This window comes from Pteronotus mesoamericanus, unplaced genomic scaffold (genome assembly GCF_021234165.1).
Source record: "Pteronotus mesoamericanus isolate MK-2021 breed Mesoamerican mustached bat unplaced genomic scaffold, CSHL_Meso_final contig_182, whole genome shotgun sequence".
In the NCBI taxonomy this organism is placed as follows: Eukaryota; Metazoa; Chordata; class Mammalia; order Chiroptera; family Mormoopidae; genus Pteronotus; species Pteronotus mesoamericanus.
In genome coordinates, this window is record NW_026555078.1 from 6,138,915 (window position 1) to 6,166,363 (window position 27,449).

At 56.9% G+C, this 27,449-nt stretch overlaps 1 protein-coding gene across 4 annotated transcripts in view; it reads left to right on the top strand.

Moving 5' to 3' along the window:
• The window catches only part of TTC7B (tetratricopeptide repeat domain 7B), a 212,326-nt gene that overhangs the window by 167,040 nt on the left and 17,837 nt on the right, over nucleotides 1-27,449 (top strand). For all 4 annotated transcript variants that reach the window (XM_054567150.1, XM_054567152.1, XM_054567153.1 and 1 more), the window contains 2 exons: nucleotides 1,732-1,872; nucleotides 15,486-15,688. In XM_054567150.1, coding sequence (XP_054423125.1) covers nucleotides 1,732-1,872; nucleotides 15,486-15,688 — 344 coding nt within the window. The remainder of the gene's footprint in view (nucleotides 1-1,731; nucleotides 1,873-15,485; nucleotides 15,689-27,449) is intronic.

Here is a 27,449-nt window from a genome sequence, read left to right on the forward strand (position 1 = left end):
TTGGCATCAGAGCGTCACTCGGTAGCGGCCTCTCACTGGGCCTCGAGTTTGTCCTCCTCGCGGGGCAGCATGCACTGTGGAGGACGCAGAGGTCCTTTCCCGGGGCGCTGTCCTCTTGCGTGTCCCCTTGCAGGACGTTTGTTCCTTTTCAAATGTCCACTGAGTCATTTGGTCCAGGCCAAGAGAATCCTTGAAATTTGGGACCCAGGAATGTCCCCTGAGGGCAGGCGCTTTTTGGCAGGACCAACTATCAAGGACAATCTGGTGCGGGCCCACTATGCTCATGGAAGTGTTTGTTAGGACCAAATTCCATGGACCTGTTGGCGTGGCCCAGTGTCTCCCTGGACATCATGGGCAGGGCCGAACGTCCACCGATGGCTGGGCCCCATGGGCAGGACCTGTGTGCAGATGACCCGCGGAGGCTGGATTGCCCACCTGGCTTCCATCCACCCCCATAGCTCCTGCGCCAAACCCCGCCGAAGGGCTTGAGTGTCTGTAGAGAAACCCATGTTCCCCTCGTGCTGGAGGAGTCCAAACACAACATGGATGGCCCGTCTCTCCCTCCACATACTCTGAACATGAATAAATCGTGGCGCATTTTGAAGCCCCACAGAAATTACTGTCATGCTCACAACTTTGTGTCCCCTGGAGTGTAACCGACCCCATTTATTTGTGTGGTCAGCCTCTGTCTTCATATATTATCACTGTTTTAAACATGATGATGAGTCGATAGCCACCACCAACGATGTTTATCTTCATATTGTATTTTACAATGAATTCTAAATCACACGTGTTGCTGATGAAAATAAACATCAACAGTTTTCCGTTGGAAATAACTGAGACTCCTGCTCTGAGATCTGAGACCGTCCCGTCCCAAGCGAACGTTGGAAAGAGGTGGGGACCAAGCCCCCGCTTCAGGAAGTGGTCTCAGGTCATCGGGGCCTCTAGGTCAACATTCAACTCACTTGACTTCTGAACGGAAGTTCTTTTACGAGATCCTCTGTGCTCATTTTCCCTTCTCACCCTTCAGAGCCACAAGGTTTACGTGAGAGCGAGGCAGGCGCAGCCATCTCTGAGGCCCTGGCATCTTCGCTATAGGACCTGTCCTCCGCTCATCTAACACTAGCATTAATAGTAGGCATCTGCCTAGACACAGAGCACAAGCATGTTTTTTCTACAGTCCAGTCCTGTTCTGAAATGCGGTTTCAAATCCAGGGCGGTTGCCCATGTCCTGAAGGCCAGGGAATGAAGTGGGAAGTTGCTAGGTTTGTCTGAAAATGGTCCCCATCTACCCCAAAGGTTACCCCAGGACCGAGTAGTTCCTTCCTCCGTCCCCGTTGTTTCTGGGGTTTGGCCCTCACAGGGGTGCTTTGTCAGCCCACGCTGTAGACTTCACCTGTGCCCTGCGTAACAGGTGTGTCACAGCCGCGTCCTAGCCATAGCCCTCCCAGCCCCCAGCACTCACACCGTGCAGGGCAGGGCTTCTAGAGGGAGCGCTGAGCTTAGCATGAGCTCTGGTTGTTGACTAAGGGATCAGCTAAAGCAAAGGACAGAAAATAAGGTTCTGGCCATTATGGTTGTATTTCTTTACGGACAGTAAAACTCAGAAGCATCGTGGGGAAAGGTGTGTGTACGTCTTGAACTCATGTCTGTGTGTGGGAGGGGTGGGCGGGAGGTTGGTTGGGTCCACCCTTTCCCTTCTGATGCCGTCTTCTCGAAAACCTCTCGCAGGCTCTATCCACGCCACATCGGTGGCGGCCTCCCGGGTGGAGCAGGCTCTGTCAGAAGTGGCCTCGTCTCTGCAGAGCAGCGCCCCCAAGCAGGGCCCGCTGCACCCCTGGATGACCCTGGCACAGATCTGGCTCCACGCAGGTACCGCTCTGCCCCTGTGTGGGCCCCCCCTGCCCCGCCCACAGCGCGCTGGGGGCACTTGCCTCTCCCGCCCACTGCCCCTCCTCGGGAGAGGCCAAAGCTGGGCAGTCACTCCCCAGTGTTACTACAGCAGTCCCCACCCTCCTCTGATCCACGGAGCATATGTTCCCGGACCCCCAGGAGATGGTTAAACTTCGGTTACTATTGAACCCTCTGTGTACAGTTTTTTCCTTTTCACACATAACTATGATATGGTTTAATTTATAAATTAGGCACAGTAAGAGAGTAACCACAATCACTAATAACGAAACAGAAGCGCTTTACAGCCTGTCTTTGGCAGATCTGCATTGCCAGCCTCCCTACTCTTGCTCTTTGGGGCTGTCTCTCCAGTAACCGAGGTGGCTGCTGAGTGACTGATGGGCATGTCGTACGTAGAGCGTGGAGAGGCTGGACTAGGGGATGGTTCTTGTTCCAGGTGGGATGGAGCGGGACGGTGCACGGTTTCATCATGTTACTCAGGATGGCGTGCAATTTAAAACTCAGGGATTGTTTATTTTTGGAATTTTCCATCTAATATTTTTGGACCACAGCTGATCATGGGTCACTGAAACCGTAGACAGTAAAACCGCAGATGAGGGGACGACTTACTGTACTTCTTTGCAGAAGCCGTGAGTCACTCAGTCTCCCCCACCCCTCCCCTGCCCCAGTACTCTGATCCCCGAGAGCCTGGCCCAGAGCAGGCGTCCAGGAGGGATCTTCCGCCCTGGACCCTAGGGTCTGCAGGGAGCTTGCTGTATGTGGTGTGGGGCATGGGCTGCGGCAGGGGCCCGAGAGCTACGCCCCAGACTTTCTTTCTGGGAGACAGCACAGCATGGTGTCCCAGACCAGGAAGTCTGGAAGTCCTGCAGACTTGGGAGGGTGGGGAGGAGTCCCAGCTCTATGACTCAGCAGCTGTATAGACTTAAGTTAATAGCTTCTTCTCAGCCTCAGTTTCCTCTTCTGTACAGTGGGGTTAATGACACCTGTCTCCTAAGGGTGATGAGCACAGTGCCTGGCACATCCCGGCAGTGAATTCTTGGAGTCCCTGGGGGAGGGGCAGGCGTACTGATGACACAGGTATCTCAATCAAAGCCAGGGGAGGGGCAGTGTTTTTGATGTCCCCGCTCCCCGCTCTGATGGCACTGCTGGCAATCCACAGAGGGACGCTGGCACCACACCTGCTGGCGTGGGAACTGGCCCAGGAAGCAGGTGTAAAGCCCCACCTGAGTCGCACGTGGCTGCTTTTGTGTAGCTGGAAATCCCAAAATTAAATCCAGCATGCCGGCAATTTTAGCAACAAGAATCCCATTCCGAACAAATGACAGCTGTTGGTTGACTTACGTTTTTATATAAAAGGTAGTTTCTGTCCCTCATGCCTTATCACCCAATCTACAAGACCTTCCGAGCTACCAGGACCTTCCCAGGCTCGACTCCCGGGGCGCATGGTAAAAGCCCAAATTTGGCTGCGAAGGTGCTTATTATCCCCCATTGTCCATCTGTTTACTCCTTCTCTGCCAAGGCTAATTGTATGATGTTCAACCTTGTTTGGCACTATCGGCGGATCTTTGTATATGAAAACGCGGTTGAGTGTACCTGGCTTTGGCACGTCATAGAGGGAAGCTCAGTCAGCCTCTGCTATGTGGGCATCTTTAATTGAGCCATAACAGCAACCATAAATTAAAAAATTATATTCTAAACAGAAGTACAAACAAGGGATGATTCATGAATGTGCTGATTGCTCTCCCTGCGCAGCACTGGGCTCTCATGGGCCCTCGAAGAGGGGACCACCAGGGCAGCGTGTGCAGCGGTGCCCTCCTCCGCTGCTGCCCTTCAAAAAGGCCCAGTCCCCTGCCAGGCGTCTGTCCTATGCAGCAGCCTTTATGAGCAGTGACTGCAGGAAACAGGATAAAAAGGAGTAGGGGTTAGTGTTGCACCAGGAGAGACTGGCCGAACCTGCAGGGCCAGGGTGGAGCCAAGCTCGTCTCTCCAGTTGGCCGCAAAGTCTAGTTTCAAAGGGCCTCAGGCTGAAAAACCAGAAGAGCTACAGGCGAGGCCCCCAGGCTGGAATGAGCCCCCTTGACCTCACGGGCATCACTCCTCTTGCTTATTTCTTGGAAAAGTGAATGGCCTGAGAGTCACTGCATCCCAAGACGGCCTCACCCGGCGGTCGGCTGCCCCTCCTCGGTTGTCCAGGCTCTGTTCCCCATGGCGCGGCCGGCCGGGTGTCTGGGCAGGAGACTTTGTAGCTGCCTATGAGAACACCGAAGAACAGTTTGGAGCTGTCCTGGAACTTTTACATGAATCGTGTAGCATTTGTCATTGCCATAGTCTATCGGACAGAAAGCTCTCATTGCTCGTAACCAGGTGTGGCTTCTGACATTCCACGCGTTGGTGAAATTGCACTTATGGAAAACAGATGCCATATCTGCCTGACTCTGGGCAGAATGTGCAGAGTGCTTATGTGCATAGAGTGAACATTATATGTAACACGGGTGAATGGAGCGAATTAGAATCTTTTTAGGATTTCTGCCATGTTCACTCAAAGCAATGACTTTGCTAGAGTCGAGATTTCGAATCATATCCTGTAGTGACATAGTCTTTGTAGAGGTCAGTTCAAAAGGAATTCACGGAACAGAGGGCCCCCACTGGACTGTGAAGCTTTGGCACATGTGGCCTGAGCTCCACTGCTCTGAGAGGCAAACTAAAAGTGCCCCCCGTCTTTCTGACAACTGCTGGAAACCAGGTAACGTCTGCGTCCGTCAGCAGCTCTAGCAGTACTGCCCAATCCTGTGAGGTTTGTGAGCTTCAGCAGCAACTCGTTAGGTCAGGGCCTCGCACGCAAGGCCAGGGCGGTTCTGCGGCGACCGTGGGCCTCTCCTCTCGTGGCGGTTTTCTCCGGTGAACTTGAGGGTAAGACAGGATGGGGGCCATGGCCTCGCTCCGGGTTTGAGGCTTACAGGTAGGTCGCTCTGAGATGACCTCAGATTTCCACCCGATTGTATGAGAGAGGACCTGGGCCATTTGAATGGCAAAGAGATCGTGAATAGGACACCTGAACCTTTATCTGTTCTGTGAGGGAACGGGCCAGAGGCCCGTGGGGAGCACAGTCACAGGGGGCCCAGGGATGCTTGGTGCAGGGTCCCTCCCTCCCTGTGAGGTGGGGCCGACGTCCTGGGTGCCCTCTGCACCCTCAGAACCTCGTCCTCCTGTCACGGACGCCTCGTACCCCAGTACCTCAGGCTCTTTGCCACAATACCTGGCGGCCGTCCTGCATGGGTTGTGCATTTTTTTCCCCTGGTTTGTTTGGACCTATGTGACCATTTTATTTCAATTATTTTTGAATAAATAACGCATGCACCTGGCACACAATTGAAGAGACCCAAGAGACATAGAATGAAAAGGCTCCCCCCATCTCAAGCCCTTCACCCCCACCCGCGGGCACCCACTCCCCGTAGCCTGTGCGCCTCCTGGAGATGCTGCACACTCGGAGGTCACCGCTTGTCAGCGCAGGACGCTGACTCACACTTTTCAGCAGCTCCGGGGTGCAAACCCATCGTGCGAATTTACTGTAACTTAACCAGGACTCCCTTGATTCACATTGAGATCATTTCTAGTATTTTGCTGTTACAGACAATGCATCAATACGTATCCTTATATGCATTGTTCTGCATCTGTAAGATAAACTCCTAAAAGTGGAAAGGATGGATCAAAAGGTGTGGACTCTCATTTTGATGAACTGTGTCAGGTTTTGCCGTCCACCAAACGGTACCCATTGACATCCCAGCCAGCGGTGTGTGGATGCGCATTTCCTCTCGTCCTTGCCACACAGGGGACCAGCGGCCCGCTGGGCCTTTGCCAGTCTGATAGGTGAAAACGGAACTTCAGTGGTCTGTTTGTGACGTCCGCCCATTTATCTTCGATACCGAGCTTTGCTTTTTGATGTGTAAGCATTTATTACGTGTCACAGAAACTTGCCTTGTTTTCGTGATATGTGCCAGAAATATTTCTCCCCATTTTTTTGTTTCTGTTTTTCATCTGTTTTTGGCCGGTTTTTTAAAAATACATTTGTCAATCTTTTCTTTATGACCTCTGGGCCTCATGATATTTAGAAAGCAACTACCCATCCTGTGGCCTCTTTTCCTGAAAGTTCCAACTATCTTCCGATGTAGTTTGTATGCTGATCATCTTACAGAGAAGGTCAGGGGGTTCTTCCCTCCATTTTGCACAAGGGAACCCCAGGCTAGACAGAGGCTGGCGCTCCTGCCGCAGGCGTCGCAAGGCCGGAGTTCGGAGGCTGCGTGGGGCATCTGATGCTTATTACACCTCAAGACATATCACCGCCCAGCTTCTTCAGAATGCAGGCCTCCTGTTGACCATTGGAAAAGCATACATTCAGGGTGATCCAGAGTTGAGCCAGAGCCTTTCCCAAGCCAAGCATCTTCTTGGTGCTCATCTTTCAATTTCCACATGGGGATGGCAGCTAAAAATGACTTTGCAGTAGGTGGTTAATTTCTGCTTGTTACTTACTAATAATTATAGCTTTCACTTTGGCACCTCTCACAGTCGAAACCAACAGCTATTCTTAGATGTGCAAGATCAGATTTTCTGATTTCTGCTGGGAATTTAAGGCAGAGATACTCTCGCAAATCCCTTGGCCACTGGCCTGGCCTGGTCCTCCGCTCTTCCCCCTCCCAGGCTCCTCCCAGTCACCAGGAGGCCACCTCGGCAGGGCCGGGCGGAAGGATAATCCTGTGGCCTGGCCCCCTGGCGAGGAGACAGCTCCCAGGCAGGGGGTGTGTTGTCGCCACACAGGGAGCGCCTGTGGGAGGGAACACGCTCGGTCCCCAGGGGTCCTGCCTGATGCAGCATCATTCCTGGTCAGCCAGCCCCGCCTCTCAGACCTGCCTCTTCTCCTGCCCAGGGGTGGGTTGTAATTAATGGTCTACGACTCGCAGGTCGCTGACGTTTATCAAGGACTATGCCTGTGTCAGATGTTATCCCATGAACTTTGTATGTCTTAAGTATTTAGTCCTTATGAGAGCCTCACAGGGCATAAATAACCTATTCACCTCATTTTACAGATGAAGAAACTGAGACGCAGCTGTCAGGTCACGTGCCTAAGGTTACAGGGCTAACAAGTGGAGAGGCCAGAATCCAGCCCCACCCAGAGTGGTGGGCCCAGAACCCGAGCACCGACCCAGGGTGGCACTCAGGTGTTGGACGCAACGCCTTTGAGTGCCTGTTTTCCTGCCACAGTCGGAGCTACGCTCTGGGGTGCAATGGTCATGCAGACAGACAACGTCCCATACGGTGTACAGATTAGAGACAGGGCAGGAGACGTTGTTCCTATTGTGCCAGGAGCCGTGAGGGAGCCGAGCGGGGCCCTGTAGGAACTGCTAACAGCGGTCTCCCCGCAGCGGGAGCCAGCGGGGGCCCGGGACAGCGCGAGCCGCGGCCTGCGGCCCCTGAGCTCTGAGTGTTAGAGAAATGGCAGGGCCCCCGGTGAGGCAGGATCTTGCCCAGTCTCTTCACTTAATCCTAAAAGCATTGAAAAGCGATGGAGGGACTTCAGGCAGGAGAGTGGAGGGCTAAGACGGAGGTTTTTACAGATCCCTCCCCTGCAGTGTGGAGAATGGAAGCAGCGAAGTGGGGACAGAAGCAGCGGCAGGAAAGGCAGGGGCACAGCTCACGTGGGAGAGGGGAGCGGCCGGGGCGAGGCGTAGACTCGGTGGGGAGGAGGGGCGTGGGGGCCTGGGAGGCACAGGACATAGAGCTGACAGGACTTGTTGATGGGTCAGATTGTGGGGGGCGGGGGATGAAGGAAAAGGAAGAACCCTGCGCTTGGGGCACGAGTCGTGGGTGACCGGCGGCTCCATTTTTGGCGGTGGCAAAAAGCCTGGGTGAAGAGCTGACGTGCGGGGTCAGCGGGGAAGAGACACGGAGTCCTGTTTGAACTTGGAAGCGTCAGGTGCCTGGGAACGTACAAGTGACAGTGTCAGGCAGGTGCTGGATATCCAAGCCTGTACATTAGGTTCAGGCTAGAAACAGAATATGGGGGTGGGGAGTGAAGCCCGGGGCGGGGGGTGGTGAGGACAACCAGGAAGAGGGCGTCCATGGAGGAGGGGAGGGCTGGAGAAGGGACCTGCCCCTCCCCCAACGTTTAAAATCTCGTGAGGGTGAGGAAAGGTCAAAGAAGCGGAAGGGAGTGGTCAGCAAGGCGAGGGGTGGCCCCGACGGGGCTCGGGGGAGCCCATGCTGCAGCGGAAAGCGAGGGCCCTGGGCTGGGACGAGCGGGGCCCTGGCCGCCGCGTGGCGTCCACAGCAGGGCGGTCTGGGCATGCTCTTCCTGATCCCTCCGAGCCCTGGTGCTCTGCTCTGCAAAACGAGGACAGTTGTGACAGTTACACAAGACAGTGTGCAGTGAGTGCCCAGGGGGTAGCAGGCACTTATCAGCTGTTCAAATACCTATTTTCAGGTAGGATGCGGCTCGTAGGAAATGCTGTGGAGAAACTGAGTCAGGTGGAGACAGGAGCATTTGTTGGATTCAGCGCACGGCGGTTGTTGGTGACTGTGACAGGACAGGCTTGTGCCGTGGTGACAATGGAGCCGCACGGACGTGGGGCGCAGAGTGGATGGCGAGTAAAGAGAGAAGGGTGGGGACACATTTCTTGCAAGAAGGATCCTATGGAGCAGAGTGGGGACGGGCGGGGTAGCTGGGGGGGACCGCGGGGTGAGTGGCGGACCCTGAAGCCTGCTGATTGTTGACAGGGATGGTGCAGTCAAGGTTGAGACCCTCGTCATCCAGAAAAGAGAGAGGACGTGTGAAGGCGGGACTTGCTCGAGAAGACAAGAGACGGGTGGGGTCCAGGGCACAGGCAGAGAATTCGCCCCCCGGGGCAGAGGGGGGCAGTGGGGATGGGGCGGCAGACAGCGAAGGGCTGGAGGTCCGCTCGGCTGGCTCTGTCTTCTCCTAAAAGGATGCGTCAAGGTCATCCAAGGGGCTGGGGGCAGGGGCTGTGGGAAAGGCGGAGGCACCCAGAGACCACCCGGACCAAGGCCTGGGAGGGGATAACGTACATGCCAGTGCAGCGAGGGAACGAGGCCCCCGTCTCGCCACCGAGCCCCTGGCCAAGCCCTCAGTGAGGGCCAGGCCCTGTGCAGCGTACCTCGGGGACTGCAGGCCTCAGCCTGGGGCCTGGCCCAGAGACGCTCAGGCAGGGCCGCCACATGGAAACAGAATCGCCAACTCCTCTCACTTTTGTCTCCAAAGAGTAAAGGACAGTCCCAGTGAGGGCTGGTAAGAAGGAGGCCTCCCCTGGGCCTCGGAGCACTGGGAAGGGGTCCTGAGGGACACCAGTCTTTGCTTCCTCCCCACCTGCCGGATCTCAGGTGGAATGGCAGGTGTGATGGCACCCACACTGTGCTCAGCCCTTTTAGAAACACGTCCGGTTTCTTTGTGTGAGTCTCAAAAAAGTTGTCCCCTCTGGTTAGATGGACCCCGGGGAGCAAGCTTGGCCAGCTATCGGCACCATTGTGAGAAGAAAAGCGCTTCCTCGCACCCTTGGGACAGGGCAGCCCAGTGCCAGGAGCATGTGGCGCCCAGCCTGGATCTGGCCCCGCTCTGCCCAGCACCTTTGCGCAGGGCAGCCCCGAGCCCCAGGTGTGCTGAGCGGGAGCCACATCTCAACCTTGGAGCGAAGTCCCTCAGCCTGGAGTACCTCTCCACCTGAGGGAGAAATAGTCCTCAGGTTCTTGGCATAGCTCAGCCCTTTCCAGATCACGTCTTCAGTCTGGTTTAAAGAGCAATTTCAGAAAGCCCGCTGTGCAAGCCCTCTGTGCCATGCAGATGCGGCGCGGGCTTGCCCCCGGCCCTCCAGGAGCGAGGCAGCCAGGGGGCAAGCCGGCACACACGCAGGTCACTGTAGTGCAGGGAGACTGGAAGCAGGACTTCTGGAGCACGCAGGGCACTGGAGGGCGGGTTTACTGAAGGGCATCCGGGGAAGTGAGGGGCAGGGTGGGGCTGGCCGAGCCTCGAGAGCGGAGTGGTGGCTCTTCCACAGATGGCAGTTCAGGGAAGGCATGTGGAGCGGAAGGAACAGCACAGGCAGAGGCGGGGAGGTGAGACCGGGAAGGGAACAGAGAGGGGCGGAGCTGGGGAGGTGGCAGGGCCCTAATTCTGAGTGCTGAGCAGCAACGTGCAGTTTACATCCACCTGCAACAGGGAGCTGCTGAAGGCTTGCCAGCAGAGGAGGGAATTTATTTGCAACATTTCATAGTAACCCAGTGACAAGGACAAACCCAAGGGGGCCGCCAGCGTGTGGTCTGAGCTCTCAGAACAAGGAAGAAATGTCCATGACCCTGAGCAGCCCCAGACCTTTGGCTCGCTGTCAGCTGACAGCCACCAGGACAGACTCTTAGTCTTGTGACCTCTTCAGTGAGAGCCACTCAGAGCCGCCCTGCGGTGGGTCCCTGACAGTGCCCCCGGGCGTGTCCCTGAGGGAAGCTGATTGGCTGGGCTCTAAGCCCCGGAGCCGCCTCCCCTCTGGGTTTCAGCTCCTTCCCACAAGTTATTACATCTCTTCATTAGCTCACAGGCCCTCTGCTGAGTAGTCTTTTTAACTTGCATTTAGCCCCTGGTAAAAGGGTCAGGGAAACTCCATTGGAGGTTGCTTCCCCAGCCTCTGATTTGGGTCGCTGTCCTGGGCCGTAGAGATGGTTGCCCTCCTCTGACCTCATTCAGTGTTCATTCATCTACAGAGTTTTCTTGAGCACCTACTAAGTGCTAGAGCCTGTGCTGGGGGATGCAGAGATGCCTGTGGCTGGGAGTTGCTCATAGTTTTAGTGGGAAAAGACAGTAACTGATCATATTTCAGAGGCTTTAAGGAAGTATAAATAATACTCCTCTCTTTACATCCTGAGTTCTCAACCAATTAAGAAACAGGCAGAGGACGCGATGGAGAGCAGGCTCCCAGCTGTGTTGCTAGGGCGGCTGAACCCGAGAATGTGATTGGACTTTGCTCACAGTTGGGGTCCCTGATGCATCACGGCTGAGTTGAAGTCACCCATCCCAAATTGCTGGCCTCCTGGGGCAGGGGGAGGAGCCCAGTGTCGCGCCTGAAAGAGCAAACTGAGAATGCAGACAGCCAAGGGACAAGGCGCTGGGCAAAGAGCTCTGAGGGGCCACCGTGGGCGCGGCCAGTCCTCCTCCCACACGCATCAGTTCACGGGGCCCTGGGGGAGCATGTGGTGGGGCGGTGGCCAGTGGGCTCCTAACAGAAACAAGAAGCAAGTTGGAGTGTCTCCTGGTGAAGATGATGCCTCTCGGGGCTGATGGTGGGAACGCAGAGGAGGGAGCTGCTAACCCTGGCGGAGCAGGATGGGCATCGGTGAAACCCTCTTCTGGGGAGATGTTGGGCCTCATTTGAGCCGTGGACTCCCAGGAAGGCAGGCTCCCCAGGCAGCACGTGCTCACTGTAAACACCAGGGCGACCAGCGTGTGCCTGGGCAAGAAGGCCCCTGGGGATTTCTGGCTTAGACATTGTGCCCAGTAAGATGTCCTGTTCCCATGAAGGAGGAGTAACTATAGGCACACCTCGCCTCTGCGCTTCACAGATTCTGTGCTTTTTACAGTTGGAAGATAAAACGCTCCACCAGCAAAAAGATCATGACTCACTGCAGGCTCAGGTGATGGTTAGCCTTTTTTTTTTTTAGCAATAAAGCACTTTTTAAGTAAGGTATGTAGATGGTTTTTTCGACATAATGCTGTTGCATCCTGAAAGACGACCATATAGCGTAAACATAACTTTTACGTGCACCAGGAAACTCAAGAGTTCACGTGACTCACTTTATGGCGACCTGTTCTTTATTGCGATGCTCACTCTGCTGCAGTTGCGCGGCACCCAGCTCGCAGTATCTCCGAGCTGAGCTTGTATTCTGAGCCCTGGTCTCAAACGAGCCCTAGTAAAATGGAGCAGCGGGGCCCCCAAGCAAGCGGACTCGGCCGCATAGAGCGGTGGGGCTCGCATCATTTTACGTTTTGTCCCCTTAGTTCCCTCGTTCTGCAGTCTTAAAGGGGTGGGACTTCCCTAAGCACAATCCTCATTGTTTGCAGCCCCTCTGCGCTGCAGGCTCCCACCTCCCGGTGGGTCCTTGCCGCTGCCCGCGGAGCGATGCGGGCCAGCATCAGGCCCCAGGCCCCTGTGGCCGGTGAGCAGGCCCAGGGAAGCTGACCGCCTTGCCCAAGGCCACACACGAGGCTACAGTGCAGGGACCAAGTCCTCAATGTTCTCATGACCCTGTGGCTTCCAATCCGTGTGCCCTAGGACCCTGGGGCCCCCAACAGTGCCTCCAAGGCCAAGAGAGGGGACCCAGCCAAGAGGGAGGCAAACTGTCCACTCTTTATTTTTAAAGAGTTTCTTTATTTAACTTTAGGGAGAGGGGAAAGGAGGGAGAGAGGGAGAGAAACATTGATCGTTTGCCTCCTGCACACCCCCAACCAGGGACCTGGCCTGCAACCCAGGCATGTGCGCTGACCGGGAATCAAACTGGCAACCATTCGGTTCACAGGATGAAACCCAACCCACTGAGCCACACCAGCCAGGGCGCTGCCCACTCCTAAGATCTCTTTGGCAAAAGGGGGCTCCCCTGGGGAAAATGGCTTGCAAATCGCTGTGGGGCATCGCATCCTGTGTCCTTCCATGTGAACCTACGATGAGGCTCTCGGGAGCAACCCAGGCCTCGGTCCGCCCTGTCTGCCTCGAGTGCCAGCCTCACCAGTAACGGGTCTCCTCCTGCACCTTCCATGCCGCTGAAGAGCAGCCCGTTCTCCCCTTTCTGATCGCATCTCGGCTCAGCCCTGTCTTCCATTTCCTCATCACAGGACGGGAGTGATCGCTCAGAGCTGGGGCTGGGGAGATGCGGTGTCAGGGAGATCCTTGGTCTCAGGGGACCCTCATAGAACAGGACTTGCATGCACATTGTCGTCGTGGGTGTTAGGCTCCCCCAGCCTTGAATCCTGGTATGAAAATTCTGGAAGCATTTAGTCCCCACTCTCTCAAGTTGGCCTGTTTAAAAAGTCCCTAGTGATCTATCTGGAAGGAGAGGCCCGGTGTGTCTTACCACCCGCGGACAGCCCTAGGCCCCTGGGACCTTGGAAATGCACATCAACTCACCCCCACAGTAGAAGCGCGTCAGGGGCAGGCGCACAGCAGGAGGACCGTTCTGCACGGTCCTCCCAAGTGGCCGCCGTGCGCAGGCAGCTCAGACCCGCAGGGGCTGCGTGTCCGAGGCTTTCTGGCAAGAGCCTGGAGAGTCGTGTTACTGAAAGGCAACGGGCGGCCCTGCTGTCGCGTAAGGCAGGTGCTCATCCCCCGCAGCGGGCAGGCTTTGCCTGGGCCCAAACCAAAGGACGGGTCCTGCCGTCTCTGTTCCTGCAGAGCCCCGTGTGCAGCACGTGCTGGCAAGTCCCGGGCCCACGGAGCCTCTGCACTGTGTGAGGCAGGCGTGCTGCCGGCTCAGCCACCTCCAGGGCTCCGGGGGCTGTGTTCGAACGGCCTGGGTTTCCGTGTCTGAGCGGCACTCCAGCCTCTCCTCCCCAGGTCCCCGGCCAGCCCGTCCTCTCTGTGCTGCTGCCCCGGGAGGGCTGACGGACAGAGGACCTGACAGCCACAGGCGGGGGTGCAGGGTAGGCCTGCGCCCCAGAGAGACCGCATCCTGCAGGGCTTCCCCGTGGCCTAAGGAGTCAGCTCAACGTGAATGTGGCACCAGGGAGCTGAGGGTGCTGGGGAGAGGGGCCACGCAGGCCGGTCGAGGTCAGAAAGTCGGCCACGTCAGCGCTGACCACAACCCTGTGACGCCACCTGGGCTTTTTCCGGCTCCGCGCTGGAAGCTGGAGGTGGGGCTGTAGAAGGATGTATCTGCAGCAGAGCCTGCTGTCAGGAGCGGACCCCAGACCCCTGACAAAACCCGCTGGGGACACAGCCACAGGGAGGCGCAGAGGCTGGGCCCCCCCTGAGGGGAGGGGTGGGACCAGAGGTGGCACCCAGGGACAGTGGCAATTGAGCTAGGCCTTGAAGGGGGCTGCGGGGTGGGCGGAAGGGCGGCATCACCAGAAAGTGAACCAAAGGTGCAGGGGCACAGCAGCGCCCACTGTGCGAGAGATGTGGGGACACACTTCAGTGAGGGTGGGGGAGGCGTCCCCGAGGGCTCCAGGGGCGGGGCACGGGGTCTGGGCGTTACTCTGGTGCAGGGGCAGCGCCGTCCTCTGTAGAGGCCAAGAGTGCCCGCCCCAGGCCAGGCTGTGCCCTTAGTCTGCCCTGGGACCTGGGACAAGTTACTCGGCCGGTCTGTGCCTCAGTTTCCTCATGTGTATAGTGGGGAAAATAACAGTGCCTATAGGATCATTGTGCAGATAAAAGGAGAAATGAGAGCACCTCTCGGCACAAAGCCCCTGTTTCCTGAATGCTAGTTACTATTGTCACTGTTACTCATTTATTCATTCATTCATTCGCAACTATTTCCTGAGCACCAGCTGTGCGCCTTGCACTGTTCTAGTCACCGGAGACACGGCAGCGAACAGCATGTGGGACGGACAGCTCACGTTCTAGAGGGACAGTAATGAGACAAGAGAAACCTGTCAGTTGGTACAGGGACGGAGCGAGCAGGGCCAGGTGGGGAGCAGCAGGAAGAACCGTAAGGAGGGAGTGCTTTTCTGCAGGGGGACCACCCGCCCAGAGCCCTGCCCTGGGGGCTGGTCTGGCAGCAGCCGGGGGACAGATGGTGGGAGGCGAGGCACTTGAGGAGGCCCACCTCCAGGACACACCACATTAGGATCGTGAGGAAAATAGTAGAACTTTTCTATTTCTTTTTATTATGTTATTCTTCTATGTCTGTTTTCATGTGCATTGTATTCTACACAGCACGTTAATATGTATGTAAGTAACTACCGGGGTGGAGGCCCAGAGCCAAGGCCCAGATGGATGAGGAAGGGGCTGACCCCTTTGGGGAGGCCTGAGGCTGGAGGAAAAGCCATTTTCCTGCTTTTTTGAAAGCCACAGCTTGGTTTTCTCAGGGCATGGGTGACAGACACAGCCAACGGTCTCCTGGGCGCGGCCACGGCCCCTGGCCCTGACGGAGCAGCCATGCTCTTTCATGCCCACAGACATCTAAGCCCCGTGTGGCTGCCCTTGTCACACCTCCCGGCGTCATCAGGAGAACCGGCGGCAGTCGCCCTGGGAGGGGCCGTGCGCCTCCTGTTTGCTCGCCCCTGAGGGTGGGCACCCTGGAAGTGGGGGGGGACCCACGCAGGCCTCACTCCCCTCATGGCGATGACATGTGTCCCCTTCAAGGCCCACAGGGAGAGTGACTCAAGTTCTCTGCAACAGGGGCACGAAGCACTGTCAGCCCGCAGTTGTTGCCACCCGGGCGGGGGCTTGGCTGGCGCCGGACCCTCGGTGGGCCCTTGCCAGGTTCTTGGGGTGGGTATGGAAACGGCCCCGGCCAGGGTCACAGCGGCCCGCGGGGCCCCTGGAGGTCCCCGAAGGCGGCATCACCTGCCTCTGCCCTCTTCCCCGCAGCTGAGGTCTACATTGGCATCGGGAAGCCTGCAGAAGCCACGGCCTGCACCCAGGAAGCTGCCAACCTCTTCCCGATGTCCCACAACGTCCTGTACATGCGTGGCCAGGTGGCCGAGCTCCGAGGGAACGTCGACGAAGCCCGGCGGTGGTACGAAGAAGCCTTATCCATCAGCCCCACCCACGTGAAGAGCATGCAGCGACTGGTGAGTCTGAGGCAGCAGGAGCCCCGTCCAAGAATGGGGCGCCCCTTGAAGCAGCAAGTAGCTCATGACCCTCAGGCCTATTCAGGTTCCAAAGGCCAGAGGCACTTAGCCAGTGGGCACCGTGCCTGCCGTCCTCGGTGTCCGCGGAGCCCCGGGGGGCCTGCAGGGCACAGCCTGAGTGGCCTGACCCAGCCCGGCGGTCCTGTGTGGCGGGGGAGTTTCAGGCCACGGTCCCCTGGCCACCAGTCCAAGCCACCCTGTGGCTTTGGATTTAACAAATCCATTCTTGTGGCCCTCGGCACTATCTCTGTCACCTTGGTCTCTGCGCTGCTTTAAGAGGCCAACTTGATGGGGTGCCCACCCCCCGAGGAGACTTTAGTACAAAAGCCAGAGCACTTTACAGACTGTGAGCTCTCTCACCCCGAGGGAGCCGGGACTCCGGCTGGTCTCCAAGACCGCTGGCTGGGAGGGGCACCCTGTCGGCCTCTCAGAGCAGGGGAGGGGCGGGACCCGTCGCACCCATAGGACCCAGGTAAGTCGCTGCAGTGGCCGCAGGGTGTGGGCGCTGGCCCTGCAGAGGTATGCACAGTCGCCCCTGGATGGCCGGGCCCGGAGCCTGGGGCGAACCCTGCTCCCCTATCCCTCGTCTCGGGGTTGGCCACTTGGCTGCCTCCGTTTCTGCAGGTCGGGGAGCAGACGGACCACCCTGAGGGGGTCTGTCCTACTAAGAACACGCCCTGAGCGTCGCTGCTGGAGCCATGGGTCTGCTCTTACGTTTCCGTAAGAGTTGGAACCACAGGCAGGCGTTAACCAGGTCCGCGGAGCTGCGGCAAAGCCGTGCCGCCTTCTCCGGGTCTGCGTGCCAGGCTGAGGCTCTGAGTCCTTGTTTCGTTCTTAGCGGAGGGACATGTGTGATTTAATGAACCACAGGAAAGGAAAGCCTTGTCATGAAGTGGAGGTGCCCTCTGTGTCGCCGCCCGTGGGAGCCCAGGGTCCATAACCAGGGGCGTGTGACACGGAGGAGTGAACACTGGACAAGAAGTCCAGGGACAGAGTGCCGGCCCCGGCGTGTCGTTGACTTGCTCTTTAATGTTGGGAAAAGCCCGTAAGCTCTCTGCACCGTTTCCTTTCTGTGAAATGAAAATATTCAGCTAGATCAGCAGTGAGTTTCTGTCAGGTGTTAAGAGGATATGGTTTTGTAACTAGTAAGTGTTGTCTGAAGGATCCCCAAGCCTCCCTTCTCTTGCCGTTTCTCATAATGACACAGCTACACGGAGAGGAAGCCTGAGCTCCGGGCACCACGGGAAGGGTGTGTGCTTCCAGGTCAGACCCCCCTCCCCCCGCCCCCGACCCGGGGCTCGCTGCTGGCCCTCCAGGAGCCTCAGTGGCTCTGTGAACCGGGCCATTGGTGAGAGCTGAGTGAGATGGTCCACATGACAGACCTAGCAGCGTTCCTGGCACCTAAGAGGTGCTCATTCAACAGAAATCTGACAACAGTCATTTTCAGTTTTAAAAATAAATCAGACTCTATAATAATTACAGCTACTTACTTTTTTCCACTTCCCTTTATGAGCATTTCGTAGCTCAATACAGCTTTATAATGTTACACATTATCCAAACACTGCTAGTTGGTTTGATTACAAACACCTTAATTGTTGCCTCACTGTTGGAAGAGGCATTTGGAGGAGTTTGGGGGGCCTCCATGCTCTCTCTAGAGTGTTGCAGAAGAGGCGAATCAATGCCTTGCACCCAGCCTTTTTATTAAAAAGAGGCAGCATGTTTCCACCCTGGGGCCTATGAATTATTCAGGGTAGTATTTCTTCTCCATCCCCAAGGGGAACACACGAGACAAAAGATCGTAGGAAAATCGCACCAGGAGAGTTTCCTGTTTCACCTCTGGAGCTCATCAGGACACCCGAGCCCCCTCACAAATGCCAGGCGCTCTCCTTTGAGAAAGGAGCCGCTGCAGCGGGCCCGGCACGGGAGGCTGGTGAGTGAGGGCCCGGTGACCGTGGCCTCGCCAGCCAGATCGTGGACCGCGGCCGGGCCTCCTCTGGCTCAGAGGCATCTGCTGCTTTGGAGGCCTCGCCAGGAGAAAATAGTAATAATGATAAACTCCTAAGAGTGTTCTCAGTGCATCCCGGTATATTCAAAAAGTGTCCAGGCCGGAGGCCGGCAGAGACCCACTAGCGTGCAAATTTGGGGGAGTTTAGAGTCTCACAGCCCAAAGTGGCCCAGTGACCAGGATCAGCGTTAACTCCCGTAAGGCGGCTCTGGGCAGGAGCAGGGGTGTGCTCCTTCCTGGCGACCTCGGGAGCAGCGCACGCTGGCCCGTGGACTCGCATCCTGCCCCGTGGAGGGACAGCCCCGGAGCTCCAGCCCTCGCAGCCCCTGCTTCTGCCCCCCCAGCCCCCCAGCCCGCCAGCTACACGGGGAAGCTGGGTTTTCCAGCTTTGGATGGAGGAAGGGCAGAAGGTGGCCCAGGAGGGGGCCCCAGGCCACCTTGGCCTGTGCTGGAGTCCCAGTTCCTTCACTCACTAGTAGTGTTAGGTCCTTAGGAAGTCACTCACCTTCCTTGTGCCTCGGTCTCCTCAGCTATGAGAGTGGGGATGATGTGAGCACCAGGCACACATTAAGCATGGGAACTGAAAATCTCTCCCTGACTCACAGAAGATCCTGCCCAGCCCCTGTGGACTCCACCCTGGTCTGTCAGCCCCTGAGTGTGGGGAAGGGGCCCCGCAGCGAGGTCAGAAGCTGCCTTTTTTTTTTTTACCAGGCCCAGGCCTAGGGAAGAGCCAGGGCCCTAGACTTACATGGCAAAGGGAGGCGGGCATGGAGGTCCCCCAGGTCAGGGCAAGGCTCTGAAGGTCAAGGCTAGAAGGCATTTGAAGAACGTGAGCCCGGAGACCACCAAAGAACCAGCCAAGGAGGTTCCAGGGGAAGGAGCCGCAGGGACCAATTGTGGTTCATCGAAAACCCCGGAGGAGGGGAGTGTGTCTGCGTGGTCACAGGTGCCCATGGGGGAGGAGGGGAGCAGGAGGGATGGTCAGAGGCGTGGCTGCGAAGGAAGGAAGCCCCGCGTCTGCCGCAGGTGGAGACCAGGTGGCTCATGGGGACGGCAGTGAACGGTCAGAAGTGCAGGCTCGTTCCATAAAGAACGGTCCTTGTTCACGCCCAGGGCTGTGAGGGGCTTCGGCGTGTGCCAGGTTGCCCGGCGCAGCCTGGAGGACAGCTACGCCTAAAGCAGAAATGCAAGCACATTAACATTGTTTAAAAGCAGGAGTGACTTAGAGGCAAATGCTAGTCATTAAAGTTAGTAGAAGGTCAGACTTGACGAGAGAAATGTAAATTAAACCCCAATGAAAATTGACAATTTTCTAACAGTTTTCGCCTTCATGTAAGTATTTAAATTCACATATAGAGAGAAGGGAGGAGAGAAATGATGTGTTTAATAATGAGTTAGCACAAGGCACGAGAGGCCCCCAGCTGAGTGTGGGTGGGTGTGGGGCGCAGTGAGCTGAAGAGATAAGGAATCACAAAGCACTGTTGACAAGGGGAGAAATTCATAGACTGATGAGACTTTTTCCAGAAAATCTGAAGGCATATTTTCATATCGTTTTTGCACAAGTGTATAAATTTACATACATTCGCGTGCTATGTTTAAAAGCCTTTAGCTCTCAGTATCCAAGATGAATTAATGCAGCAGAGAGCAACCTTTTTGCCACCGGTTTCTCTGTGACCTGGAGTGGGGGAGGGAGGGACATGGGGCTCCCTGGGGACGCAGGGCAAGGAGCGCAGCATCCCTGGGCGGCGCTGCCCCAGCCGAGGACAGACACGGAGACTCGGGGTAGCCGAGGCCAGAGTTACCAGGACAGGCACAGGCTCTGCAAACAGGGACATCTACTTGTCCTCTGATAACGTCAGCCTGGGCTTCTGAGGGCAAAGTGTGAGATGTGAAGGGAGGAGAGAGGAGGGCACGGAAGGGAGCGAAGAAGGTTGTGCGGAGGGGAGTTGATAAGAGGGCCTGGTGACAGTGGCTTTTTCCCTGGGAGGGAAAAGCATTGCTGAGAAATAAACTCCTCCTCCGGGGTACGAACCCGATGCTCCAGTCTCCCCGCCCCCCTTCAGCTGACAGGTTGAGGAAGGTGTGGAACAAAAGCAGATGGTGGGGTCATCGGGGCTTAGCAGCGTGGACAGCTCGTGGAGGGAGGGAGGCAGACGTGCCCGAGGCAGCAGTGAAGGGGACAGGGCCCAGAGAAGCATGGGAAGAGGGGCGGCAGACGTCTCCCTGTGAGCCGGAGGCCCCCCACAGCTGACCCCCCAGCAGGACTGGCGCATGGACCTGAGGGGTGGCGTTCCCCTAAAGTGGGCCTAGTACAGCAGACACAAGGGTACCCCGGAGCTGATGCGAGAGGCGGGAAAGTAGAGATTCAACACACTAAGGGGCCATCATCCCCTTGAATGGTGATGTCCCCAAGGCAGGGTGGGGGGCCAGGAAAGGGAAGAGAGCCACCATCGTGCACAGGAGGGTGGCTGGAAGACTGGGGACGGGGTGAGTCCCACCCCGTTGGTGGAGCTCCCTGAAGAAAAGGGACAATGATCAGTGATCAAGAGGAAAGACATTGTAGGCGATGGGTTAGGCCCAGGCAGCCCACCCAGGGAGCGCGGCGGAGACCTGCCTGCCCCAGCCGGAGGGGGATGGGGAGCGCAGGATGTGGGTTGCAGAAAGGAGCCCGCAGTGAAGCTGCTCAGTGTTGAGGTTACCCTAAGGGGCCAATCGAATCACAGAATGAGCTCTCTGCTTGGAGCATGATGGGCCCAGACCTGCTTGTTTGTCTCCTGTCAATGGACGATGGTAAGACATGAAAACCCCTGAGTTTGGTCAAGACGGCCCCAGGCTACGGGCTTCACACGCAGGCCGTCTTTGGGGCCTTTCCCCACCATCTTATGTTTTCTGAAACATTAGAAACCTGACATCCAGTGTGAAAACTTCAGAAGCGGTGTTGGGGCTCTGTTCCAAGGGCGCACGTTAGCAGCAAAGACTGCAGAGACAGTGGCGAAGCTGTTTGCGAAGTGTGTTTTATTAATGAGCTGCCTGAAGGCCGGCAGCATGGCTGGGGGTTTGGGGGGACATGTGCAGTGCAGGGAACATGTCTTGGGAGTTGTTCCTACACTTTAGGTTGTTTTAACGCCTCTACCATTTGATTCTGATGCTGGATCCTGCTGATGCGTCACAACAAGCTCGCCAACAGCATTGCCCTGAGAAGGAGGCTGAGCTTCCTTCAGCGCTCTCCGCGTGTACAGGCCGTGTTTACTGTGGGACGAGACGGCAGCGGGCATGACGGGCCAGAGGCGGGCAGGGAGGGTTTGGGCTGGGGGAGGAGGCGCGCCCTGGCTTGCCGAGGGCAGCCTGCACTGCTCACTTACAGAACTTTGCTGTTTTTCTCTCTCCCGTCTTTTAAAGCGTCCATCTCTCTAAATGAGATTTGGGCAACATTGCTTCTGGCTCATATTTTATTAGTTAAGAGCATGTTTTCCAATTTGCGCCTCTGTTGGAAGAGAGACGAAGCCGGAGACTAGTATCTGTGCGTCTGTCTGATGTACCCATCAGTCTGGTTTGGCGGCTCTGGGGCTGCCGGTGGCCCAGGGCGCAGACAGGACAGGGTTATACATCCTTCCCTCGGAAAAACCAGCCTTGAAGAGGCCTTTGATCCCTGCCACCACTCTAGACAAGACCCAGGTACAATTAAGCTAACAAAATAGAATCGAGATACCCCTCCCCTTTCCAATGCTGATCTTTAGAAGTGGACGTCTTTCATCCGAAGTATCTGTTTTCTCTCTGTGGACACAGTGCTTGGCAGGAAACGACACTTGACCGTAGTCTAGTGAGAAGGCTCTTTCATCTATTAATTGCATTTTATTTTCTCTCAGGATGAAAAAATGCTTTTAAAATTAAGAACAATCCTTTTCTTTGAAGAAAGACTTCGGAAATGTTGAGATGTCCGCCCTTCCTGTGCGTCTGCGCGCTTGCTGGCGGCGCTCCTTGGAACGCGCACAGACCCGAATCCCTTGGACGTCCGCTCTTGCTGTAGCGGGGGTCAGGCTCTTGGTGCCAGTCAAACAGCGGTGCGTTCTAGCGGGTGCCTGGGCCGTTCCTCTTCATTGCACCCCTCTCCCTCCTTCTAACGCTGCGCACTGCATCTTAGTTCCTTTGATAGCTCGAGGCCCTTTTAAGAATGATCCGTTCCTGGCATGAATATAATTTTAACCTCTACAAAGAAGTTCAAAACCTCCTGTGTCACTATCTGACGTGTTTGTCCTCACTATATGAGGTGAAATGGAGAATTTCCTTTTTTACTGATGGGAAAACTGCTCGCGGCGACTTGTCCCAGGTCCCACTGCAAGTTAGGAGCAGCACCGGACTGGCAGGTACTGAGACCGGGTGGCAGCAGGGTCACTGAAGAGCCTCAGCTCGAATGACAGGGCAGCACAGAGGTTAAGGGCGCAGCACAGGAGCCAGCCTGCCTGGGGGCACGTCCCAGCTTTGTCCTTTCGTGACTGTGGGGCTGGAGATGAGGTCCTCAACTTCTCTGTGCTTCCATTTGCCCAGCTGCGCAATGGGGGCAGTAACCGCGCCTCCCAGGGCATTAGTGTTCAGGGTGGATGAGTGAGTGCGAGCTGCGCGCTGGGCCCCCCCGCCCCCCGCAGAGCCCCCACTCCGGGCCAACCCCAGCCATGAACGCCACCAGCCACCATCGTTCTCTCCCTGGCCGTGCTGAGCCGTGCCATCACCCGCCGTAATTTAGGTCGCACCTGTGGCGGAAGCCCACCTGCATCTTTTCAGACAGTGAGCGAGACATCTCCTTTCTAAATGAGCTCACCACGGGTGTGGCTTCCTTCTGATGGAGGATGACCAAATTTGAGCTTTAGAGGGGCTGAAATAATAGATCACTCGTGGCACACGGTTGGGCAAAAGCATAGTACTTTTGCTCGTAAGTATGACTTTCTGACTGTTCCTGTGGAGGCCGGAGCCCAGGCAGTCGAGGTTGAAAGGAATCGGTGGAGGCTCCCCCTGGCCTGGCTTGTCAGGTAGACACCGAAAGCATCTCTTCTGCGTGGGCTCAGGGGAGGCCAGCCCGGCCAGGCCGGGGCCCTGGGGCCAGCTGGGGGCGGCCCCCAGCCTGGGTAGCAGGACCGGCAGAGCCATCCTGGAGCCTGGCTCAGATGTCACCTTCCCTCCCCTCTGACTCCCTGCCATTGAAGCACTTGTTGAACCAACATGGACTTGCCGATTCACGGTCTGTCCGCCTGCTCCTTGGGGAAGGTGCCATGCCCAAGACTGCACAGTGGTCTAGGGAGACCACAGGTGGCAGGTGGGCAAGGGGGGTAGAGGAGGGAGAAATGGAGAACAACTACTAGAAAGGAACTTGAACTTGAGAGCGGTTCGTATTCCTTTTTTACAAATGAAGCCCCCCAAGCACTGGATGCTGTTTCCCTTGAAGAGACTTTGAGCAGATATCCTCGGAACACGCAGTTTTTGAATAGTCAGGCTAACTGTTTCTTTGTGCACAGGCCCTCATTGGCCTGGCCTTGGCGTGGTCCCTCCTGGCCACGCGTGCAGGAGGTGGTGTCAGGGGGACTGGAGGGCGCAGCCACATGGCTTCCCAGGAGGACCAGTCAGCACCTATGAAGAGAACCTTCCAGCACCGCAGGGTCTCAGTGTGTCACAGGCCGGGTCTCAGAGAGGGCGTGTTGGGCTATCAGTCAGGGGTCCCGCCAGGTGTTCTTGGCACGGCCAGGTCCCCGGGCCAACCTGGAGCGCCCATCCCAGGGGCCAAACATGGCAGAAGGTCGGAGCGCAGCCTCCTGCTCAGTGACCACCCCCCTCCAGTTGAGACACTCTGTCCTCTTGTCCCTCAGCACATTCTTCCTTGTCAGATCCTGTGCCCCATTTGGGGAGTGTCACGGTCACCATCCTTAGACCAGAGACTCTCAGGAACGGGGTCCAGGAGGCCCTGCTGGAGCCTACGGTGGTCTTTCCCGGGGTGTCCCCGGACTGCCCGCTCCCTGTCCACAGGGGCAGCAGCTGCCTGCGGACCAGGTGCCTGGTCAGAGAGGATCACCCTCCGGACACTGACTCATACTAACCACGCCCATGAGAGGCCTCGTTCCAGGCCGGGAATCAATAGGGCCGGTTATAAAGAATGGCGCCTTTCTTGGGTCCGACCCTGTGTGCGTGCACTCTCCCTCTCTCCCTCTCTCCCTCCCCTCCCCAGAGGCGCCCACTCTCTGAGCTGATGCCAGGCCCCAAGGCCTGACCCAGAAGCAGGGTCCTGGGGGGCTGAGCTGGCCACCCCGTGGAGCGGGGGCACCGAGGCAGGCAGGTCGACGTGGCCCTTGCCCAGGGTTGGGCTGTGCACCTCCAGGCAGCAGTCCCTTCCCAGGGCACCATGCTCTCCCACAGGTCACTGTCCCTTTAGACCAGAACCTCCCGCCAGTGTCCTGTGGTTACAGACGAGCCAAGAAGGGACAGCCTCGGGCCTTGGCAGTGCCAGGAAAGGAGGGAGCTTGTCACCCCTGGCCTCACGCTACCTGGTTGTCCCACCCCCATGTATCAAACAAATATCATTAAACATCACTTCCTGGTTAAAAAAAAACCAAAACAGAAACCAGACACTCAAAGTGCACTCAGGTCAGAAGGATGCGCAAGGTGGCATTTCAGTCAGTCCCCTCCCACCCCTGCCCCAGTCTTCTCTCCTCAGGGACATGTCCCTTGTTGGTGACTCTGCTGCCCTGAACCCAGATGAAAGCAGCTCCCTTGTTCCCACAGCACCAAGACGCCTTTGCGTTCACAGCCAGCTTCGAGGGAGGGGCTCTCCTGGGGCGAGGGTGGAGGGGCACACCGCCCTTTCTGGGCTTCCGCGGTTTCTGCAGCCCCTCAGGGCAGAGAGGACAGCGGTAGCAGGAACAAGCCAGGAGTGAGCCCACTGCAGCTGAGGTCAGAGGGTGATCCCGGGGAGAGGGCATCTGAGTAAGAGGCATATTAGAAACCCCGGGGGGGGGGGGGGGGGGGGTAGGAAGGAAGAACCAGGTAGATGAAAGGTTTTCTAGGAGGCAAGCTGTACCTTCATACCCTTCCGGAACTGCATATTTTTAGCTTAAAACACCCTCTGATTGCTGGGCATGTGTGTCCTCCTTGGAGCAAAAGGAGTGTCGCCAGGGACTGGGGAGCAGCTGCTGTACATCCACTTGACCCCCTGTGGCTACAGCCTGTGTCCCTGCCAACCCCTCCCCCAAAGCCAGTGCCCCGGCCCCAAACAGCGTCATTTGGTGCAAGGACAGTCTCTGCAGATGTTTTCTGCTTGGTTTCTGGATTCCTCCCACCCCTGCAGCATCGTCTCAGTGCTGGCCAGGGCGCGGTGGCACCGGCCACCGCTGCTTCCCCGCGGACGGAAATCTCAGACCCAGGAGCAGCACAGCCCCTGGGCAGGCGGCGAAGTACCAGCCGTGTCACTAGGTGCTCCTCTGCTGCAGCTTAAGGAAGAAATGAATCGGTGTTTGTTTCTGTTTTCTGTGTCAGAGTCTTAGATGACTAATTATAGGCAGTGCGCTCAGTGTCTCGTTAGTAATTATGATCTAGAATTATTTGAAATCTGACGTGCTCTGTGCAAATCATTTATTCTTAGAAATTCTGCCCCATCATTCCAGTACAATCTGACATTTCGCTCCCACTGCCTTCCTGCTTTGCCGCAGTTACTGCTCCCGGCTTGGGTCTCTTGTCCGATCCACGTGTGCACCGATAAGCTCTGACTCCACAGCGGGCCCTGGTCCTGGAAAGCTCTGCCCTGGCACCAGTGGGGGGCAGCGGCAGTTCCTCGTCTTTGGGGATCGAAGGGGTTGGAGGGTCCCACTCTGTGTCCTGAGGTCAAGCAGCACATCCTGAGCTTGCCTCCTTTCTCTTTCGCGCCCAGCTGGAGTAAGTCTTGGTCTCCCCTCTGGCTTCTTACCTGGACAGGCCTCTCCCTCCAGGCTGTGCAGCGCCCCTTCCCACAGCTGCCCCCAGCCCGAGGTATCCCTAGATTGCCAGTGTCAGCCCTGGTTTTGAGCCCCGCTGGGTGCAGGAGGGCTTCCAGGTTGGCCTTTGGCACCCCTCCTGCTACCAAGGAAGGGGGAGTGAAGGCTTGCTTAGGAGGAAGGAATGACAAACATTCCAATGACAAAGGTACCCAGAATCACCAGGTCTCAAACTCTCAGGCTCTGGGAAGGTCTTGACTTAGAGCCAAGGCCGTCGCCACCCCCCCGCCCCCGCCCCACCGTACAGAGCCACCGAAGCCGCTCTGGAGAGGGGTTGGCAAGAGCATGGCTGCTGCTGCCCGAAGAGGAAGATGCAGGTGTGCAGAGGCTCCATCGGGTGAGAGCAGCGGCAGCACCCAGGGTCCGGAGGAGCCCTGCCCCTCACACGCTTCCCTGGGGCCTCGGCAGCCTCCCGGGAGAGAACAAACCAGAGTCTGGGTGCCCCGCCACCAGCTCTCCCGTCTGGGCCCCAGCGTCCAGAAAGTGCCGGTCCCCAAGAGCTTCAGGAAGGCTCTGCGAGAGCCCCTTGGTGGGTACTTCCCCGCCCTGGCTCCCGGGGCACTTTGCCCTGGCAGCGGACTCCGCCACCCCCCACCCCATAGTTAGTCCGCCTCTTCACTTCCCACTGGGTCCTCTGCGGGGGCAGGGCCCTGTCCCCTCCTACAGTCTGCTCTCCGCCTTCCCTCCTCTGCTGGGTGTTCATGGAGCACCTGCCTCTGGAAATACCTGTGTAGGTTTTGCTCCTTTTCCAGCCTTTCAGAACATCGACTGGCTGGTCCCCCAAAGGCTTGGGAAGCAGGAAAGGACCGAATGTGTGAGCACCTGCCCCCATGCGGGGCAGTGTTCCAGCCTTTTCTCCAGCATCGCGTTCGGTCACTGTTTAGCCAGCAGGCTGGCTCTTAGCAGCTGTGGTGAGGATCCAGTGAGATGGTGCATGTAAGGTGCGTGGTGCCTAGTTTTGTGCCAGATACTGGGCCGGACCCTGAGAACATGAGCTTGCTGCTCCTCTCAAGTCCTGAAAGTCGAGAAGAGACCTAGCGTGTATAATACGTGTAAGTCATGGGCGCTCTGATAGACAGATGTGCAGGGCGCGGGCGGTCTGTTCTCAGGGGTGGGGGATAGAAAAGCCCTCACAGGACACGTGAGCTGGGGGTCCGGGTTCAGCAGCTGCGCGGAGATGCGGACTCTTCCACAGCTGGAGGACAGATGGAGTTTAACCACCAGCTGTCGGAGACACGCGCGGGACAACAGGGGAAGTCGGGGGAAGTCTGAACGCTGAACGCAGGCCAGGTAGTAAGTGAGAATGGGGCGCTAGTGGCTTTGTTAGGTGTGATACAGTTGGCTGGTTATATGAGAAAACATCCTTATTTTTTTAGATTCCTGCTCAAATATTAGGAGTGAAATTATACAGTGCCTATAATTTACTTTAAAATGCTAACCCTCGCCCCCCCCATAGATAAAGCAAATATGAAAAATGTTAACAGTTATTAATTGTAGGTGATGTTGATTACATTAGCCTTTCTACCTTTCTTCAGGTTTGAAATTTTTCAAGATAATGTTGGAAATAAAGAAAGTAACGTGACCAGGTTTGCCTCCTGGAGGGATTCCTCCGGAGGCCGTGGGGGATACTGTGGGTGGGGGATACTGTGGGCGGGGGCCCCGCGGCACGAAGACTCAGCTGGCAGCA